This window comes from Bos indicus x Bos taurus, chromosome 8 (genome assembly GCF_003369695.1).
Source record: "Bos indicus x Bos taurus breed Angus x Brahman F1 hybrid chromosome 8, Bos_hybrid_MaternalHap_v2.0, whole genome shotgun sequence".
NCBI classification, from domain to species: domain Eukaryota; kingdom Metazoa; phylum Chordata; class Mammalia; order Artiodactyla; family Bovidae; genus Bos; species Bos indicus x Bos taurus.
Genome location: NC_040083.1, coordinates 39,162,073 through 39,178,102, shown reverse-complemented (window position 1 = coordinate 39,178,102; position 16,030 = coordinate 39,162,073). Strand labels below are relative to the sequence as shown.

Sequence of the window (16,030 nt, the reverse complement as noted above, 5' to 3'; positions counted from 1 at the left end):
GCAGCAGCTGCCAGGAGGGCGAACACAAGGTTTCATGTTCACCAGAATGCAGGGCAAAAGCAGTGACTTCATAGGCGCCTAGGCCAGACCTACCTGCTGATCTGTTGTTCATTAGTGGTCTGGGAAAGCAGGGATGGCTGTGGCTCTCCCTGGGGTAATAAAAACTGGTGTTGGAAATATCAGGGAATGTTCATCTATCAGAACTCTTGGGGGAGACAAGTATTTTGCTTGGGTCTAGAGTACCAAGATAACATCCTGTAGGCTCCAGTGCTGGAAACACTGCCTAACTGGTTTAATCGCCATTCATTCCCTCAAAGTATGTTGCAGCTTGGACTAGAGAGATGGGGACAGAAATGGAAAGAAGTCGGTATGCTATTGTGGTTTGGATGGAAAGGGTAAGAGAAGAACAACTAGATGGAAGGAGTTTAAACCAGAATTCCACTTTGGAGATGTTAAATCTGAGATGCCTAATAGATATCGAAGTAGAAGGAAAGCCCAGAAATGTTACACAGGCAGTCATTTAAAATAATGGATATAGTTAAGCTAACTAAGGAAGTGTTAGATAAAGACAGCGAGTAGAGGATCAGGACCTGAGACAATCTTAACATTTAAAGGTTAGACTGAGGATGAAGACTGAGCAAGGAAAGACAGAGTAGTCCACTTCAAGAAATAATGTTGTTCACTTGCTAAGTCATGTCTGACTCTTTGCAACCCCTTGGACTGCAGCACACCAGGCTTCCCTGTCCTTCACTATCTCCAGAGTTTGCTCAAACTCATGTTCATAGAGTCAGTGATGCTATCTAACAATCTCATCCTCTACCACCCCCTTCTCTTTTGCTTTCAGTCTTTCCCAGTATCAGGGCCTTTTCCAATGAGTCTGCTCTTTGCATCAGGTGGCTAAATTATTTATTGCAGCGTCAGCATCAGTGCTTCCAATGAATATTCAAGGTTGATTTCCTTTCGGATTGACTGGTTTGATCTTGTTACTGTCCAAGGAAATCTCAAGAATCTTCTCCAACACCACAATTCAAAAGCAGAAATTCTTTGGGCCAAGCCTTCTTTATGGTCCAACTCTCATATCTGCACATGCCTACTGGAAAAACCATAGCTTTGACTATCCGGACCTTTGTCGGCCAAGTGATGTTTCTGCTTTTTACTATTCTGTCTAGGTTTGTCATAGCTTTTCTTCCAAGGAGCAAGTGTCTTAATTTCATGGCTGCAGCCACCATCCGCAGTGGTTTTGGAGCCTGGAAAGTAAAATCTGCCACTGTTGCCACTTTATCACCGTCTATTTGCTATGAAGTGGTGGGACCGGATGTCATGACCCTAGTTTGTTGAACATTGAGTTTTAAAGCCAGTTTTTTCACTCTTCTCTTTCAACTTCATCAAGAGGCTTTTTAGTTCCTCTTTGCTAGCTGCCATTAGGGTGGTAGTATCTGCATATCTGAGGTTGTTTTCTGTCCCAGCAACCTTGATTCCAACTTATGATTTGTCCAGCCTGGCATTTCACATGATGAACTGTGCATATAAGTTAAATAAGTGTGATGATATACCGCCTTGTTGTACTCCTTTCCCAACTTTGAACCAGTCTGTTGTTCCATGTCCAATTCTGATTTGCTTCTTGACCTGCATACAGGTTTCTTAGGAGACAGGTAAAGTGGTCTGGTATTCCCATCTCTTTAAGAATTTTCCAGTTTGTTGTGATCCACACAGTCAAAAGCTTTAGCATAGTCAGTGAGGCAGAAGTAGATGCTATTCTGGAATTCTCTTGCTTTTTCTATGATCCAACAGATGTTGGCAATTTGATCTCTGGTTCCTCTCACTTTTGTAAATCCAGCTTGTACATCTGGTAGTTCTTGGTTCAGGTACTGCCGAAGCCTAGCTTGAAGAATTTTGAGCATTAATTTGCTAGCATGTGAAATGAGTACAATTGTACGGTAATTTGAATCTTCTTTGCCATTGCCTTTCTTTGGGATTGGAATGAAAACTGACCTTTTCCAGTCCTGTGGCCACTGCTGAGTTTTCCAAATAACAGTATCATCTTTTAGGATTTGAAATAGCTCAGCTGGAATTCTGTCACCTCCACTAGCTTTGTTTGTAGTGCTTCTTTTTTAAGGCCCACTTGACTTCATGTTCCAGGATGTCTGGCTCTAGGTGAGTGACCACACTATCATCTGGGTCATTAAGATTTTTTTTTTTGTACAGTTCTTGTGTGTATTCTTGCCACCTCTTCTTAATCTCTTCTGCTTCTGTTAGGTCCTTGCCATTTCTGTCCTTTATTGTATCTTTGTATGAAATATTCGTTTGGTATCTCTAGTTTTCTTTTTATTTTATTTTTAAACTTTACAAATTGTATTAGTTTTGCCAAATATCAAAATGAATCTGCCACAGGTATATGTGTTCCCCATCCTGAACCCTCCTCCCTCCTCCCTCCCCATACTATCCCTCTGGGTCGTCCCAGTGCACTAGCCCCAAGCATCCAGTATCGTGCATCGAACCTGGACTGGCAACTCATTTCATACATGATATTATACATGTTTCAATGCAATTCTCCCAAATCTTCCCACCCTCTCCCTCTGCAACAGAGTCCATAAGACTGTTCTATACATCAGTGTCTCTTTTGCTGTCTCGTACACAGGGTTATTGTTAGCATCTTTCTAAATTCCATATATATGCATTAGTATACTGTATTGGTGTTTTTCTTTCTGGCTTACTTCACTCTGTATAATAGGCTTCAGTTTCATCCACCTCATTAGAACTGATTCAAATGTATTCTTTTTAATGGCTGAGTAATACTCCATTGTGTATATGTACCACAGCTTTCTTATCCTAGTTTTCTTGAAATGATCTCTAGTCTTTCCCAGTCTGTTATTTTCCTCTGTTTCCTTGCATTGTTCACTTAAGAAGGCTTTATCTCTCCATGCTATTCTCTGGAACTCTGCATTCAGTTGAGTATATGTTTCCTTTTCTTGTTTGCCTTCACTTCTCTTTTCTCAGCTATTTGTAATAAAGGAAGATAATCAGACACAGTTATGTACAACATGGTAACTTGACACGACAATAAAGGAAGAAAGACTAATAGATGATGAATGTGAGGGAGAATACAAAATTGAAATGGGCAGGATCATCTGGCCCCCACCTTCCAGTGCTGCTCCCCTCTTCATCCCACCTTGTTCCCCACCTCATTGGCCATGGCCATTCTTGGCATTCCTTATGAGTGATGGCATCTCATCATGGTAGACCACAGAGATAATAAACTTCAAGACTATCACATGCAAAAAAGTGCTGGAACACAAGACAATAGCTATCTTAAACCATTAAGGATAAAAGACCTTACCAATCAGTGTGCTTCCCTCATAGCTTACTTGGGAAAGAAACTGCTTGCAGTGCAGGAGACCTGGGTTCGATCCCTGGGTCTGGAAGATCCCCTAGAGAAGGAAATGGCAACCCACTCCTGTATTCTTGCCTGGCGAATCCCATGGACAGAGGGACCTGGCAGGCTACAGTCCTTGAGGTCGCAAGAGTCAGACACGACTTAGTGACTAAACCACCACCACCACCAATCAGTAATGAGAAGTCTGAAAATTATCTGAAGGACTTCGAGTCACGCAAATGTAGAAAGATTGTGGGTAAAGTACTTAAGATATTGATTCAAAAATTCACTGTTAAAGCTATAAATGGATCAAGATATGTTTTGAGTTGTCCTTGTAGCCTGAAAAAAGTAAGCTGAAGCCAGGAACAAGAGCTGCTTTGCACATGAATACACATTTGCCAAGATCCACTGTTTTATAGCATGTTTCATGGACACAGATAATCCTTTTTTCTGAGACTGGGCTGTTATCAGATTATCAAATTGATAGAGGTGAAAGAACTACCTCCTACAAACCTAGAATTATTCCATTGTAATGGTAGTATGGCTAAAAGGCTGTTGTATGAACAGCCAGTTACAGGGAAAACACTAATAGCAAGAGCTGTTAGCCAGCTGGACTACAATTTTCTAAATGTATATAGCTCTGCTATAGACAAGTACATTGGTGAAAGTGCTCATTTGATCAGAGAACTGTTTCAGTATGCCAGAGATTATCAGCCATGCATCATTTTTATGAATAAAACAGATGTCATTGTGAGTATTAGCTTTGTGAAAGTACTTCACCTGATAGGTTCAGAGGACTTTAATGGAGTTACTCAAATGGATGGATATGATACTCTGCACAGAGTTAAAATGATCATGGCTAAAAACGAGCACAGTGAATCCTGTTTTGCTGTCTCCAGGTAAATTAAATATATATTTATAAGCAATATTAGATATACTGAAAATCTATGAAGGTACCATGATAAAATAGATTATTTAGAAGTACTTGTGAAGCTTTCAGAGAGCTTTAACAGAGCAGACCTGAGAAATGTTTGCACTGATGCAGGTATGTTTACAATTCATGCTGATATGAGTTTGTAGTGTAGAAAGACTTTATGAAAACAATCAGAAGTGGCTAATTTTAAGAAGCTGAGCTTAAATTGGACTACATGGTTTTGACAGCTACATGACACTGGTTTAACATAAAAATCAGTTGAAAATGTATGCAATAGCAATAATCTCATTAAAATTGTGTGAATTAAAAATACTTGAAAATAAAGTAAAAATGTATAGCTTATAACAGAAGTTAAATAAAAATGTATAGTTTATAACAGATATAGAAATTAAATATATAAACACAAATAGCAGAAAAGACAGGAGGGGTAAATGGAAGTATTGTGTTGAAAAGGTCTTAAACTGCATGTGAAGTGATAAAATATTTGAAGGAATCTGTAATAAAGATGCATATTGTATCAAATTTTAAGAAATAGCAAAGTAACCAACAAGATAAAATGAAATTTTAAAAGATTTCAACCCAACAGAACGCAAGGAGAAAAAGGAACAGAAATCACATAGGATAATAGCAGAAGTATAGATTTAAATCCAAACCGTATGGCTAATTAAATCCATACCATATTGATAATTACATTAATCAATGATCTAAACTTCCAAATAAAAGGCATATATTGTCAAACTCAATGAAAAAGCAAGAACCAACTACATGCTGTTTACAAGGAACCAATTTTAAATATAAAGATGAAAAGAGGTTAAGAATAAAAAGGTAAAAAATAATATATGATGGAAACACTAATCATAAGAAAGCTGAAGTTGCTATATTAGTATCAGGAATATTACCAGTGATAAAGGGAGACATAATAAACTATTAATTCAGTAGAAGATAGATACAACATGCATGTAGTAATTTTTAAATACAGGAAGATAAATGAGCTAAAAGAACAAATAGACAAGTGCAAAATTATAGATATTTCAGTACTTTTCTCTGACAGAAAAAACAGCAAGATCAGTAAAGATATAGAACTCTGAGAACAACACAATCAACCAACTTCAACTAACTGACATTTATGAACTACTCCACAAACAGCAGCATGTACATATAGCAGAATATACATTCTTACCAAGTGTTTAGAAATAGGACAGTTATTAACCAACACAGATGCAAACAAAACAAAGTAGGGGCCAAATAAATGAACTCCAGACAAAACATATGGATAATTTCTGCTCATGATCTTGACATCAGGAACATTGAACAAGATGCTAGGATTAAAATCTTGGTCTAGCTCTACCCCTAACTAGCAAGTAACAACATGAAGAAGCCTCAAGAGGCTGCATAATATTAAGGTACCTCAGCTTTCATTCATTTTTTTCCTACTTCAGGATTGCTCTAAGGAGTCCATAAGGAAAATATGAGTGTTCTATCTAACAAAATCATTGTTAATACAATTACAGATATTAACAGACAGGCACTAAGCTAAGAAGCTAATTAAATATACCCTAGCATAAAAATTACTAAAGTGTGTAGGTAAGTATATAGCTAGGCAGATAACATACTTGGTAAATCTCACAATTTTCTAATTGACACTTTGGATATATATGTTAGGAAGCTAATAAAACTCCATTTTTATTCTTAAACTACAAGTACAGACCTACACTTCTTCAAACTAGTTCAAGTGTATCACTGTATTTTGGCTTACAAGGCAACTCTCAATGGAGCAGTTTCATCAAACACCCAGCCAACTTACTGTATCACTCAACCATGATATGATATAATCTATCATTTTATATCAAAACAAGTGACTAAAAATTAAAGTGAATGCTGTACCCTAGAACTGGTTAAAAAATTGTATCTATTAATGCACTGTAAATGAATATAACAGATACACGTGGAAAAGAGCTTTGGTTCTAAAAAATAACAGAGCCAAATAGGAATTTAAAATTTTAATTGAAAAGAACATTACAGTGCATATTTGGGAAAGAAACTAGAAAAATATTGCAAATTATACTTACCCCCTAATTAATGGCAGAAAATAGGAATTTCACTTTGGATTCTTTGTATAAGCTTTGCTCTAATTTGTAGCATTAAAAGATTTTCCCATGTGGACATAAAGTAGAAAAACATACCAAAAACTTAGTGCTATAGTACCTATATTGAGTTAAGATATGCAAGCACATAAACAGAATTTCTACAATATTCATACTGTGAATATTAACAGTGATTGTCAACCTTTAACCTACTTAAGAATGACTCAGAAGGCCTGTAAAAATGCAGACCAATGAGCCCCATACCCAGAGTTCTAATTCAGTAGGTCTGGGAGAGGACCTTAGAACTGCATTTCTAACACGTTCCCAGGTGATGCCGACACTGCACTCTATTCTGACCAAGCCTGAATAAGACTTCACATTGTATCAGTACCTTCAAAGCAAAGACAGGGGATCTTGGAGAGAGATTACAACCTCAAGAAAGTCACTGAACTATGTCCTCAATAGAAACTGTGAAAAGACTTACCAGTTACTATACAAAGAATTAAAACTGTACCTACTAAAAATGTGTAAGAGCTACTACGGGTAGTTGGTTAGCTAATTTAAGTCAGTAGGACAGATGTACTGGCATACTGCTGCTGCTGCTGCATTGCTTCAATCGTGTCCAACTCTGTGTGACCCCATAGAAAGCAGCCCACCAGGCTCCCGTCCCTGGGATTCTCCAGGCAAGAACACTGGAGTGGGTTGCCATTTCCTTCTCCAATGCATGAAAGTGAAAAGTGAAAGTGAGGTCGCTCAGTCGTGTCCAACTCTTTGCGACCCCATGGACTCCAGCGCACCAGGCTCCTCTGTCCATGGGATTTTCCAGGCAAGAGTACTGGAGTGGGGTGCCATTGCCTTCTCCAACTGGCATACTAGAGTGAGCCTAATAGTAATGGGCACCAGTCAGTATATTATACACATGGAATGCAGAACACTCCATAATCCATTTAAATGCTACTTAAGAGAGTTTCAAAACCATAAATAAGAATAAACAGGTAATCGTTAGATGTCTGCATAGATCATGCCACCTCCAGTAATATCTTCAAATATAAAAATATATGAAAAACAGAGCACCAAAGAAAATACTAAGTCGTATTACCACCACAAAGTATTGCTAAGTGCTTACAAATACATCTAGATGTTGGTCACAGCAGAGAAACTACAAGGACAATCACCAAAAAAATAAGTAAAATATATTAAGCTTTTTATTAAGTTAGTGTAAGTCTCATGATGGTTAGTATATCTCAGTCACAACTGCTGATGCTTCCTTAAGTTTTCATAATCAATATATGGAAGGCATGCAATAATAAGTTCTTCTTTTGTACATCCCTTCTGACAACATTTTTCTGAGTATCCTCTGCGTTTTCTTTGGGGATGATTCCCCCAAAACAAATTGCTTAAGGTTTTGATTTTGTTTGTATTTTTCTTCTGAAATTCTATAATCTCATGAATATATGGACTGATATCTTGTGATGAGGAAGATTCCTCTTGTCTTGTCTTAAAAGGCAAGTTGGCCTTTTTATACTGATACTCAGGCAGTGACTGCATCTTCATATTGTTTATTGCTTCTTCCTGAGAGGCAGAAGTAGGGACTGTTGAGAGGCAAGAAATAAATCCTTTATTAAAATCTTAGCTGAAAATTTAATCATAATGCTGTAACACTAAAGCCAGCTAATTCTGAAACACAAGTAATCACATTTTAACTAGTAAAATGGTTATTCAAAAGCAATGTATATGTTTAAGTAAAACAGTTGTAATGTTTTCCTATAAAAAGGCCTAGAAACCTTTGTACACTTTTATTCAGAAAACATTTTTTGAGCTATAATTCATATGCCATAAAATTAAGCATTTTAAATATACAATTAGTATATTCACAAGGTTGCACAAACATCACCACTACCTGATTCCAGAACATTTCTATCATCCCCAAAAGAAACCTCCCCCGATTAGGAGTCACTCCCATTTTCCTCTTCTTTCAGCCCCTGGTACCTACTAATCTACTTTATATTTCTACAGATCTGCCTAAAACATAACCATATATGGTCATTTGTGTCTGGTTTTTTTCACTGAGCATATTTTCGAGGTTCAATCATGTTGCAGCATGTCTGCCAGTACTTTATTCTTTTTATGGATGAATAATTTTCCATTGTATGGATATATCACATTTTATTTACCCAGTTGATAAATATGTGGGTTCTTTCTACTTTTTAACTATTAAGAATAACACTGCTCAGAACATCCACATACGTTTTTGTGTGAACACATTTTCAGTTCTCTTGGGTATATACCTAGGAGTAGAACTGCTGGATTGTATGGTAAATTTGTTTACCTTTTTTTAGGAACTGCCAGTTTTCCACAGTGGCTACACCATTTTACAATCCCACCACTGGTATACTAGGCTTCCAGTTGCTATACATCTTGGCCAACATTTTATGTTTTCCATTTTTTGATGGTAGCCATCCTAATGGATGTGAAGTGGAATCCCATTATCATTTTGATTTGTAATGACCTTGCAACTAATGATGTTGAGTATTTTTCATGTCCTTATTGTATATCCTCCTTGTAGAAATGTATATTCAAATTTTTGCCCATTTGTAATTGAGTTACTTGTTTTTTTACGCATATTTTATAACTAAGTGATTAGTAGAAGCCATTCTGTTGAAATATAAAGAAATGGAGAAGTGTGATATGCTCAGTGAATTGTTAATGTTACACTGCTCTTACTCAGTATTACTTATAAGAAATTAAAATAACACCAGAAGGTAATTAATTGGAGGCTTGTTGAATTTCCATCATTGCCCTTGCCCATCTACAGTTCCTTTTGAGGGATATATTGCCTCTAGCCACTGCTGTTGAGTCATGTTCTGAACCATTTAGGACTGCATCCTAAATCTGCAGTTCAAAGACAGGAGGTTGGCACCTGACCCCAAAGAAACAGACAGGAGGTTGGCAACTGACCCCAAAGAAACCATCTACCACAGTGGCCCACAATCCATGCCCTGTGAAAAATAAGTTTGCTCAATAAGATTTCCTCTTGTTGAAACTGGGTTTCCCTGGTGGCTCAGATGGTAAAGCATCTGCCTGCAATGCAGGAGACCTGGGTTCTATTCCTGGGTTGGGAAGATCCCCTGTAGAAGGAAATGGCAACCCACTCCAGTACTCTTGCCTGGAAAATCCCATGGGATTAATCAGAATGGAAGAAAAAATTTTGCTTGAAGAAATTTATGAGTCAGGTATATAGATAATTTTTTGAGCCATAAGACTGGATCAGATCACAAAGAGAGTTAAGTATAAATAGAAAAGAGGGGAAAGGAGCAATGACCCCCACAAGAGACTGAGCCAGAGCTGCCTGTGTGGGTTTGAAGGTCTCCTGCAAAGACGTGGGTCAGCAATGGCCGGCTGCAGGGACGGGCACTGGCAGCAGCAGTCCTGGGAGGCACAGTGTGTGACCTAAGTCCTCCTGGAGGAGGTCACCATTAGCCCTACCATAGAACCTCCAGGTGGGTGACCCACACACTGGAGAACAACTGTACCAAAGAAGTTCTCACACTGATGCCAAGGTTCTAGGCCCCACATCAGACTTCCCAACCTGGGGATCTGGCAAAGGGACTGAGAATCCTAGCAAATCTGACTTTTAAGGTCTGTGGGATTTGATTATAGAACTTCGACTAAACTGGGGAAACAGAGACTCTTGGCGGGCACAAAAAAAACCTTGTGTGCACCAGGACCCAGGAGAAAGGAGCAGTGGCCCCACAAGAGACATGAGCAGGACTTGCCTGTGAATGTTTGGGAGTCTCTGGTGGAGACATGGGTCGACAGTGGCCTTCTGCAGGGCCAGGGGCCACTGGCAGCAGTAGTCCTGGGAGGCACAGCATGCTCATAAGTCCTATTGCAGCAGGTCGCCATTAGCCCTACTATAGAGCCTATAGCCCTACCATAGAGCCTGCAGACTCCAGGACTGGGAGCTTCAGGCCAAACTACAAGGAGGGAGCATAGCCCCACCAATCAGCAGAAAATTGGACTAAAGATTTATTGAGGATGGCCCTGCCCACCAGAGCAAGACCCAGTTTTCCCCACAGCAGTCCCTCCCATCAGAAAGCTTGCACAAGCCTCTTAGATTCATCCATGAGAGGGCAGACAGATGAAACAAGATCTTCAGTTCCACAGCCACCAGAATGAAAACCACAATCACAGAAAACTAGCCAAAATGATAAAATGGATCACAGCCTTGTCTAACTCAATGAAACTATGAGCCGTGCTGTGCAGGGCCATCTAAGACGGACAGGTCAAGGTAGAGAGTTCTGACAAAATGTAGTCCACTGGAGAAGGGAATGGGAAACCAGTATTCTTGCATTGAGAACCCCATGAACAGTATGAAAAGGCAAAAAGATATGAAACTGAAGGATGACCCGCCCCCCCCACCCCCACCTCCGCCGCCCCAAATGTCCAATATGCTACTGGAGAAGAGAGGAGAAATAACTCCAGAAAGAATGAAAAGGCTGAGCCAAAATGGAAACAACACCTAGTTGTGGATGTGTCTGATGGTGAAAGTAAAGTCTGATACTGTAAAGAACAATATTGCATAGGAACCTGGGATGTTAGGTCCATGAATCAAGGTAAATTGGACGTGGTCAAACAGGAAATGGCAAGAGTGAACATCGACATTTTGGGAATCAGTTAAAATGGACTGGACTGGACGAATTTAATTCAGATAACTATTACATCTACTACTGTGGGCAAGAATCCCTCAGAAGAAATGGAGCTCTCATAGTGAACAAAAGAGTCTGAAATGCAGTACTTGGCTGCAATCTCAAAAACAACAGAATGATCTCAGTTGGTTTCCAAGGCAAACCACTCAACATCCCAGTCATCCAAGTCTATGCCCCAACCAATTGCTGAAGAAGCTGAAGTCAACCAGTTCTATGAAAACCTACAAGACCTTCTAGAATTCACACCTAAAAAGATGTCCTTTCATAATAGGACACTGGGATGCAAAAGTAGGAAGTCAAGAGATACCTGGAGTAACAGGCAAATTTGGCCTTGGGAGTACAAAATGAAGCAGGGCAAAGGCTAACAGAGTTTTGCCAAGAGAATGCACTGGCCATTGCAAACATCCTCTTCCAACAACATAAAAGAGGACTCTACACATGGACATCACCAGATGGTCAGTACCGAAATTGGATTGATTATATTCTTTGCAGCTGAAGATGGAGAAGCACTACACAGTCAGCAAAAACAAGACCTAGAGCTGACTGTGGCTCAGATCATGAGCTGAATTGCAAAATTCAGACTTGAAGGAAGTAAGAAACACCACTAGGCCATTCAGGTACAACCTAAATCAAATCTCTTATGATTATACAGTAGAAGCGACAAATAGATTCAAGGGATTAGATCTGATAGACAGCATGCTTGAAGAACTATGGATGGAGCTTCATAACATTGTACAGGTCAAAACCATCCCCAAGAAAAAGAAATGCAAGAAGGCAAAGTGGTTGTCTGAGAAGGCCTTACAAATATCTGGGAAAAGATGAGAAGTGAAAAGGAGAAAGGGAAAGATATACCCAACTGAATGCAGAGTTCCAAAGAATAGCAGGGAGAGGTAAGAAAGACTTCTTAGTCAACAATGCAAAGAAATAGAGGAAAACAGAAGAATGGGAAAGACTAGAGATCTCTTGAAGAAAATTAGAGATATCAGGGAACATTTCATGTAAAGATGGGAATAAAGGACAGAAATGGTAAGGACCTAACAGAAGCAGGCAAGATTAAGAAGAGATGGCAAGAAATGCATAAAAAAGGTCTTAATGACCTGGATAACCATGATGGTGTGATCACTCACCTGGAGTCAGACATCCTGGAGTGTGAACTCAAGTGGGCCTTAGGAAGCATTACTACTAACAAAGTTAGTGGAGGTGATAGAATTCCAGCTGAGCTATTTCAAATCTAAAAGATGATGCTGTTAAAGTGTTGCACTCAATATGCCAGCAAATTTGAAAACTCAGCAGTGGTCACAGGACTGAAAAGGTCAGTTTTCATTCCAATCCCAAAGAAAGGCAATGCCAAAGAATGCTCAAACTACTGCACAACTATACTCATTTCATATGCTAGCAAGTTAATGCTCAAAATCCTTCAAGTTAGGTTTCAGCAGTACATGAACTGAGAACTTCCAGATGTACAAGCTGGATTTACAAAAGTGAGAGGAACCAGAGATCAAATTGCCAATATCCACTGGATCACAGAAAAAGCAAGAGAATTCCAGAATAGCATCTACTTCTGCCTCACTGACTATGCTAAAGCCTTTGACTGTGTGGATCACAACAAACTGTGGAAAATTCTTAAAGAGATGGGAATACCAGACCACCTTTCCTGTCTCCTGAAAATCCTATATGCAGGTCAAGAAACAACAGTTAGAACTGGACATGGAACAACACACTGGTCCAAAATTGAGAAAGGAGTATGTCAAGGCTATATACTGTCATCTTTCTTATTAACTTGTATGTAGAGTACATCATGTGAAATGCCAGACTGGATGAATCACAAGCTGGAATCAAGATTGCCGGGAGTAATATCAATAACCTCAGATATGCAGATCATACCACCCTAGTGACAGAAACCAAAGAGGAACTAAAGAGTCTTTTGATGCAGGTGAAAGAGGAGAGTGAAAAAGTTGGCTGAAACAGTGTAGTAATAATACAAAGCCAAACAAAAAGACCAGTTAAATAAGAATCTCAGACAAACTTAATAAACAATAAAAGTGGCTCTACAATCAGTGGGGAAAAAATGACTGTTCAGTAGATGGTATTCAGAAAAATACTTCCTCATGTACAGAAAAGTAAGACTTTGAGAAAAGACAGTATTCCTAGCCAGAACAGAACCAAAAATGGGCCCCAGAAGAATTAAGGACCTAACAAGAAAAGTAAAACTATAAAACAAATAGAGAAACAAAAAAGGACCTCCAAAACATTCAAAAGGACGAACAATAAGGTGAAACACTTATTGTCTAATGGCATAAAAATTAAGACTATCTAATAACACCAGTAGATAGATGGCAGAATAGGATGGCATATTTGCATTATCTAAAACCTATAACTATTACTGTATCTAGATTTTGAATGAGTCTTACAAATTAACTGGAAGATGACAACTTTGACAAAAGTGGGCAAAATATAGAAATAAAATTTCTGAAAAATAGGAAGTTTTCAAAAAAAAAAGGAACCCCAAAGGCTAATATGCATATGATGAGGTACTCAAATCCAGAACAAGTTAAATGAGATTTTATTTCATGTCTATCACACTGGAAAATGTTAAAAATTATATAATTTTAATTCTTGGCATGGATATAAGAACATAGGAATTCTCATATACTAGTAAAAAACAAGAACAGATGGATGAAGACCAGGAATAAGGGACTACAGCCTATCTAACTGGAATAGGGGTATGGATTATGAAATACTGGTAATGAAACTTCAATAATTTCACCTAGCACTAAGAGTTAGGCAGCACCATACTCAGAATTTAGAAATATGACATTAGTTCCACGCTGCCACACTCTGAAATAGGTTGTGGCAAAATGGTCCATACATTCGGAATTCGTTAACAAGAAGTGCACAATCTGAAATTCAACTTATGTCTGAGTAGCTCTGAAGAAGGCATTTTTGAATATCAGTGTACCAAACTGTCATTTCCTGTGTCAGACTCAAAGAAATTATCAGAAGATTAAAATTATTGATAACTGATTTGGCCTAACATAGAAATATATTCTGCTTGTATAAACTAAATAAAAAGTAATCAACTTTTCAGCAACATTCACATGCAAAAGAAATGACATAATTATATATTCTATGTTGGAATTCTCTTTTGGAAATACATGCCTCTCTTCAACTTCTATTAATAAATTAGTCACTGGAAATTAATAGATTACAGTCTATCTTTCCTTACAGATTAAGAATTCTTTAAAATCTAATACAAATTCATATTGATAACCTAAATTCATTTTCTTCTTCCATATATTTTAAAAAAACCATGTTTCATTGCCACATATTTCCACTTTTACAAACTGTCCTTTATATAGTCCCCATAGTAACATGTTTAATGTGTACGACAATCCTGAAATATGATCAGATATATTTCCATTTCCTACAAATCTTCTTTCATTGCAGATCTCTCCTCACTGAATTAATGACATTTACTCCTTTGGGGTATTGTGAATAACACATGAAATAAAGGAGTGATTAACCAGCTACAAGTTTTAAAGTTGATTTTAAAATATTTTATTTATTTGGCTGTGCCAGGTCTTAGTTGTGGCATGTGGGGTCTAGTTCCCTGACCAGGGTTCGAACCCAGGCCCCCTGCACTGGGAGCATGGAGTCTTAGCCACTGGGTCACCAAGGACTTATTATTGCTTGGTCAAGAAAAAGGATTCCAAACTCATTCTTAATCACAAACTCAAGCTTGGATGTCTGAAGGTAAAATTTTGACTATGGTATAGGTAACGAGAGCACAGCATTTGATGTGAGAGGAACGCCCACCAAGCATGAAGTAAAAGGGGAAGTCCACCTTGCACTTGTGAGAGGAAAGAATAAAGAAGAAACAGAAAACTGAACTAGTCCCTTGTTACTCAGAAAGCATTATTCAACTAACGGAATCGGCATTACCTGGGAGCTTGTAAAAAGTAAACTCAGGCTCCACCCCAGACCTACTGAATCAGAATCTGTATATTAATAGCATTCCTGAGGTGATTCATATACACATTAAAGTGTGAATATCAGCTAAACTGAAGTACAACTGAGAGTTTGGTGAGAGATAATTCCTTCATTACAAGAACAGGATAAAATGAATTTATATGTAGGTGGTTTTGATGATAGAAAATGATCAAGATTCAGTCTGATGTTTTCTATTGTTTCTGTCTTTACATGATACTCTACATAGAAACCCTAAAGACTCCACACAAAAACTACTAGAACTGATAAATTCAGCAAGGTAGCAGGTTACAATATTAATATACAGAAATCTGTTGCATTTCTTTACACTAACAATGAACTATCAGAAGGTTAAAAAAAAATCCCCTTTAAAATCACATTTAAAAAATACCTAGGAATAAACCTAACCAAGGAGGTGAAAGACCTATAACCTCAGAATTATAAAACGTTAATAAAGGAAACTGAAGATGATTCAAAGCAATAAGAAGATAGGCTGTGCTCTTGGGTTTGAAGAAATCTACAGATTTAATGCAATTCCTACCAAATGACCCATGACATTTTTAACAGAACTAGACAAATAGTCCTAAAATTTATATGGAATCACAAAAGACCCAGAATAGACAAAGCAATCCTAAAGGAAAAAAAACAAAGCTGAAGGCATAACCCTTCCAGACATCAGACAATACTACAAAGCTATAGCTATCAAAAAAGTGTGGTACTGACACAAAAAACAGACTTATGGATCAACAGAACAGAATAGAGAGACCAGAAATAAACCCAACACCAATGGTCAACAGATCTTCAACAGGAGAGACAAGAATATACAGCAGAGAAAAGATAGTCTCTTCAGGAAGTGGTGTTGGCAGACTGGATAGCCCCATGTAAATCAATGAAGGTAACACTCTCTTACACTATACACAAAAATAAACTAAAAATGGCTTAC

General features: G+C 38.1%; 1 protein-coding gene and 1 pseudogene across 1 annotated transcript in view; one reads left to right on the top strand and one right to left on the bottom strand.

Moving 5' to 3' along the window:
- The first annotated feature begins 341 nt into the window (after window positions 1–341).
- LOC113897432 lies at window positions 342–6,440 on the top strand (annotated as a pseudogene).
- A 1,133-nt stretch (window positions 6,441–7,573) lies between these two features.
- Window positions 7,574–16,030, bottom strand: part of LOC113897061 (insulin-like peptide INSL6) — an 82,324-nt gene continuing 73,867 nt past the window's right edge. The window contains exon 3 of the mRNA XM_027549340.1: window positions 7,574–7,983. Within this exon, the coding sequence (XP_027405141.1) occupies window positions 7,640–7,983 (344 nt within the window). The 3' untranslated portion in view covers window positions 7,574–7,639. The remainder of the gene's footprint in view (window positions 7,984–16,030) is intronic.